Here is a 6000-nt window from a genome sequence, read left to right as displayed (position 1 = left end):
CTTCCTCTCCCTCTCCCTCTCCCTCTCCTTCTCCCTCGCCCTCTCTCACTACATAGATTGGACTTGTAGCAATTCTCCTGTTTTTAGCCTCTCAAACGCTGGGATTATAGGTGTGCACCACTAAGCCCAGGCTCAATGCCCACTGGAGAGAGGGCAGACACTGCATGCCAGGGATTGAACCCGGTCCCTGAGTCTGCCTACACAGGTGCTTTAATCCACTGAGCTATCTGGCTGGCCCTCTTTTTATTGATGAATAATATTCCATCATATGGATGTATCATATGTAATTGTTGATGAGCATTTAATTTGTTGCTATTTTTAGTTAAAAATAATAAAGTTATGAACTCTCATGTGTAAATTTTTGTGTGTATAAGTTTTCAATTTTGTTTGGTCTATACTTAAAGGTTTTCAGGATTTCAATAATTTTTGGCTACTCTCAGTCCCTTGTATGAATTTTAGAACAAACATGTCAATTTCTACAAAGGAGTCAGCTGTGATACTACAAGAGAGTACATTGAAACTATGGGTCCTCAGTGCTCTCGTAACAATGTTAGGTTTTCTATTCCAATGCTTCTATGTTTATTTATTAAGATCTTTAATTCCTTTCAGTTATATTTGATAGTTTTAAAAGTATAGATTTTTTCACTTATTTTATCAAATTTTATTTGTAAATATTTTATTCCCTTTGGCGCTATTGTGAATGGAAATTATTTCTAAGTTTAATTTTCACGTTGTTCATTGCAAAAGGATAAAAATATAATTGATTTTATTATACTAATCTCATATTCTATCACTGCATAGCTTTTTTATTTCTATTAGGATTTTTAGTGGATTCTTTGTGAATTGCTAAGTACATAATTATGTCATTCGTGGATAGGGATGGTTTTACTTGTTTCCATCCAATCTGAATCCCTGCATATTGTATCACCTTATTCCCTTGCCTAAAAGCTTCAGTGCCATATCAAATAGAAAGGGCAAGGGGGACGCGCTTGTCATGTTTTTGATCTTTGGGGAGAAGATCCAATCTCTCATCATTGAATTTGATGTTAACTGTCGGTGTTTCACTTTTACATTGAAGTTCTGTTTTGTTTCCACTTTATTGATGATTTTTATCATGAAAGTGTATGAGATTTTGTCAAATGATTTTCCTGCATCTACTGAGATGATCACGTGATATTCATCTTCAGTCTATTAATATGATGTACTAATGCCATTGATTTTCAGTCATTTAACTAATTTTGTCTCTTGATAAAGTCTGTGTTGTCACAGAGTATAATTCTTTTTACATATTGCTAGATTTTGTTTGCTGATAACTTCTTGAGTATTTTTACATCCAAATTCATAAAATATATTGATCTGTAGTTTTCTTGTGATTTTCTTGTCAGTTTTGCTACAGAGGTAATGTTGGCTCATAAAATGAGTTGGGAAGTGTTCCTTGTTCCTTATTCTATTTTAGCAAGAGTATGAGAACTGGTATCCTTTCTTCTGTGAACGTGTACAGGATTCTGTATTGAACACATTTATGCACAGACCTTTCTTTATGAGTAGGTTTTGAGTTACTGATTTAGTCTTTTCATTTGTTATTAGTCTACTCAAATTCTTCTTTTTTCCCTTGAGCAAGTTTTGGCAATCATCCTTTCACTTTCCACCAATTTGTGTTTTTAAGTCTACAGTATGTCTCTTACTGACAAAAGATAGTTAGATCTATTATCCATTTTGCCAACCTCTATATAATAAAAAATCTGATTTCTTTTTGATGTTTGACTACTAATAGCTTGCAGAGTACATCATCCCCCTCTTTCATAGTTTCCAGTGATAAGTCAGCTATCAATTTTCTTGGGGATACCTTGTATGTGATGAACACATTAAGCTTTTCAGTTGTTCATTTTAAGAATTTCTCTGTCTTTCACTCTCACCAGTTTGACTGTGATGTGTTTAAATATAGATATCTTTGAAATTATCCTACTTGGAGTTCAGTGAACACGTCGGATGTACACATTAATGTTTTATTTCAGATTTGGGGAGTTTTGACCATTATATCTTTGAATAATCTTTCAGTCCTTTTCCATATCCAGGACCCTCCAGGCATGCTGTCCTCTTGATCTAATCAGTGTCCCAAATTTATAATAAACAGAACAGAGCCACTGATTTCCATTTTCAAACCCACCTTTCCCCCATCTCAGGCTCTTCTCCCCCTATTGGCAAGTCTGTCAACCTAGTCACCCATGCTGACGCCTTGAAGTGTCCCTCACTTCTCTTTTTCTCAACTGCTCATCTAGAACATTACCAAGAACTGCTTTAAATATATTACTAATCTATTAAATTCTCTCCATCCCCACTGCTCCTCCAGTCCTGAACACTATCTTTTCTTTTCTAGATTATTGCATTATCTCTATTTACTAATTGCTCTGATTCTACTCCTCCTTCTATCATCAGTTCTCCACGTAGAAGTTAGAGTGCTCCTTATAATTTAAAAGATAGATGAGACCATATTGCTCCCTTGCTTCAGACTTTCTAATGGCTTCCTGTTTAAAAAAAGAAGTCACGTTTCTTACAAAAGGATCTGTCACATTTCATGTGTCTGTCCTCTGTCTATTGTCAGGTAGTTTCTTTAAAAATGGCTCATCAATTAAATTATTCCAGGTTCTTCTTACCTCAAACAGAGAATTGAATGAGACAAGACAAAACCTATGCTGAAAGTTTATTTGAGAAGTGAGGTGTAGGGGGTAAGGAAAGAACCGGCTCTGTAATACAAACAAGCTGAACAAAAGAAAGGAGAGAAGCAAAAGTAAAAGTGTACTCTGTGGAATCCTCATGGCCTCTGGTCTCCTTGATGCTGTCCACATTTTGTGGGAGCCTGAGAGAAGCTCTATATGTGGGATTCTAAGAATCATCTGGCACCGCCCTGGGATTCTGCAGTTACCAGCCCTGCCAGCCTGGCCACACCCTTTCTCCCCTACCTGGCCACCTGTGGGCCTTCTTGCCAATTCCTTCTCACCCCACCACAGCTGTATTAGTCTTCTGTCTGCTCTACAGATGTACATGGGTCATCCCCAAATTGAGACCTTCGCACATAGAAAAACTCTCCTCTCAGGAATTCCAATAGGCAGCTCCTCTCATTAACCTTGTAGCACAGCCATTACCTCCTTACAGCACTCTGCTTAGCGTATCTAAATCGTCTTCATCTCCTCACCTCATTCCTCTCCAGTCGGGAACATCACTCAGTCTGTGGAAATAGCTGAATGCCTTGGTCACTGCCCAATCCCTGTGTCTATAATGGTGGGTAACACCCCCTAGCCTTGTGCAAGCAGATATGGGGCAAATGAATGAGTACATGACTAAATAAATAAATTTTACTAATTTTAACTGAACAAGGTCCTGGTGTATGGGATGCAGGTACATCTTCACAGTACATTTTCAACACAAGAAGAAACCATTGTCCTTTCTGCAGTGGTTACATTTTTTGGTCTTACTCTTTACCTCCTGGCATTTCTTTTTCTTTCTTTCTTTTTTTTTTAAATGTATGTGGTACAGGGTCTCACAATATAGCTTGGACTCATAGTGATCCGCCTGTTTTCAGCCTCCCCAGCTCTGGGATTACAGGCATGTGCCATCATGCTGGGGCTCGTTCTTTGGCTCAGCGCACCCGGGGGCAGCGTGTCATGTGGTGCCAGGGAACCCAGGTCCCTGCACTTACCAAGCAGGCGTTTAGACCTCTGAGCTATCTCACTGGCCCACCTCCTGGCATTTCTTCTGCACTGGAGAGTTCTGAAGAGAGAGGAAAGGCTCAGCTATGCTTCATGAAGGAAAGTCATCCTCCCTCAGAAAACAGAACATGTATCCATTGGAGAACAGCCTAAAGCCAACAAGCCACTGGACTGAGTGGAATCAAGGCCCAAACATGCTTCAGTTAACTAAGTAGTCCCTGAACACTGGCCTTTTTCAGTAGAGGCCACAGAGATTTCAAAAATAATTCAGTTGGGGGGTCCTGTATATAAAAATTGAAAGTTGGGAAGTCTGAGTGGGGATCAGAAATCTGGATTCTTATGAAAGTTTCCCAAGAGATTCTGATGATTGACCAGGACGGGGAACTCCTGATTTGTCTAGGCCAGTGGTGATGACTGACTGCCCAAACTGCAACCCAAACCCACTTGTTTACCACAAGGTGCTAATGATGCAAATAAACCTGACTATCCAGTGCTTGCCTTCTGGGGCCACATGCCCATAGGGGCTCTGTGAGGCCTCTGTGGCATGCATGCTGCAGGTTTGCCACCACTGATTTGGGCCCAGGATCTTGGGGATGAGTCATCTCTTGACTGAATCATTGTAATGGGACTTGAATAGTTGGGAGGGGGGTAGGGGACAAAGTAAGCCCAGGTAAGAGCTTGGAAAGAGGAGAGGGCAGAGTTTAGTAACAGGAGCAGGAGACTGTCAGCCAATGGGATTTCTCTTTGCCTTCCAGTGGCCCGGTACCGTGTGACTGTGTGCACAGGGGAATTTGAAGGTGCAGGGACTGATGCCAATGTCTATCTCTGCCTTTATGGTGATGTGGGAGACACGGGGGAGCGGCTGCTCTACAACTGCCGGAATAACACTGACCTGTTTGAGAAGGGCAATGTGAGTTGCTGCGGTGTGCCACTCCCCATGCTCCCTTTGCTTGTTCCCTTGTCTCTCTTGCTCTTATGCAGCCTTAGTCAGTGAATAGCTTCTTCTCCGCCAAGGGGAGTGGAGGTCCAGGGAATTCAGACAGGAGCCACCGGAGGCACGCAGCAGTGCCTGTTTATTTGGTCCCTGAACATTTAACTCACTCCTACTTACCAACATGTATGGTACCTACCAAGGCTCCAAAGCCATGCAGCTAAGAATGAGGAGCCACCCTCAGGGGTCAGATCCTCTCCCAACCTCAAACTTTGGGGAGAGGGAAGGAGGAGCAGTGCCTTTGGCACCTTGGAGGAAGAATTCTAGGGGCTTAAACACACACAAGAGCACTTGGGCTGGGGAAACCTGGGTGCCTGAGCTGACACAGGGATGCTGCATTCTCTGCTAGTAGAACTCTGGTGCATCTTCCTCCTATCGTTTTGAGAAAAAAACTAAGAAAGACACTAAACACAGGGCTTTGAGGATAGGGTTCTGCTACTGGCCTCATTGCAAATGTGCAAGGTGTTCCCTTCTGTTACCTGAACCAGCAAATGGGTTTCCTGGGGAGAACCTGTGGAACAACCAGTCAGTCTTGGGCCTATCACTTTGCTCCTCTGTGTCTCATTTTTTATGTCTAAAATGGGGAAGGGTACCTGCATGTGGATGCTGTGTAATTAGGGCTGGCTGAAATGCAGCCACAGCATGCAGCAGATGCTCAGTAAAAGGTCACCATGGCAATGGATGAAACTCAAGGGAGCTCCCAGATGAAGGAGACTTGCAGATGCCTTTGCTCTGTCTCTTTCCTCTACCACCCATTCATTGGTGGGGGCAGGGTTGGCCCCAGAATATCAATGGAGGCCACTTTCTGAGGCCAGTCTGGGCTGCCCTCATTCTTAGAGCATGGGCATTAGAAGTTGTAAGGTAGAGATAGTCCAAGCAGGACGCTGTGGTAGGCCCCAGTGCATTTGGGGAGAGGAGGTGAGGCTGTCTTCATCTCACACACCTGTGTGTTTTTTCTGTCCTTCCTGCCAATTTGGTGGACAAAATTGGAAAGTTAGCAAGACCACTTGGTTCCCCAACCAATTCCAATGGCTCCTCTCTTCAGAAGACCATTGTTCCTCTGCATAGCGATGAGGAAAAGAAATTAGCCAAAGAGTTCATTCATGTAGGAAGTTCGTGACAACAGTTTGACATGTTCATACTCTAATGAGAAGCCATCTTTTTAACAGAGGGAATAAAGAACGGCAGTGTTTGACCAAAAAATACAAATACCACTTTCTGGAAACCTGACCCTGAGAGACGTTCCAGCAGGAGAAATTGGGAGCAGATTAAAGTCTGTTCTCTGTTGGTAGCTTTGTCCTA

The 6000-nt window shown here is 42.3% G+C and overlaps 1 protein-coding gene across 2 annotated transcripts in view; it reads left to right on the top strand.

Annotated features, from left to right (window-relative positions):
* The window catches only part of Loxhd1 (lipoxygenase homology domains 1), a 175933-nt gene that overhangs the window by 75320 nt on the left and 94613 nt on the right, over positions 1 to 6000 (top strand). For both annotated transcript variants that reach the window (XM_004623623.1, XM_004623622.1), the window contains exon 13: positions 4463 to 4617. In XM_004623623.1, the coding sequence (XP_004623680.1) occupies positions 4463 to 4617 (155 nt within the window). The remainder of the gene's footprint in view (positions 1 to 4462; positions 4618 to 6000) is intronic.

Source organism: Octodon degus, unplaced genomic scaffold (assembly GCF_000260255.1).
Source record: "Octodon degus isolate 3935 unplaced genomic scaffold, OctDeg1.0 scaffold00003, whole genome shotgun sequence".
In the NCBI taxonomy this organism is placed as follows: domain Eukaryota; kingdom Metazoa; phylum Chordata; class Mammalia; order Rodentia; family Octodontidae; genus Octodon; species Octodon degus.
The sequence above is the reverse complement of the archived record's forward strand: the minus strand, read 5'-3'. Positions and strand labels throughout refer to the sequence as shown.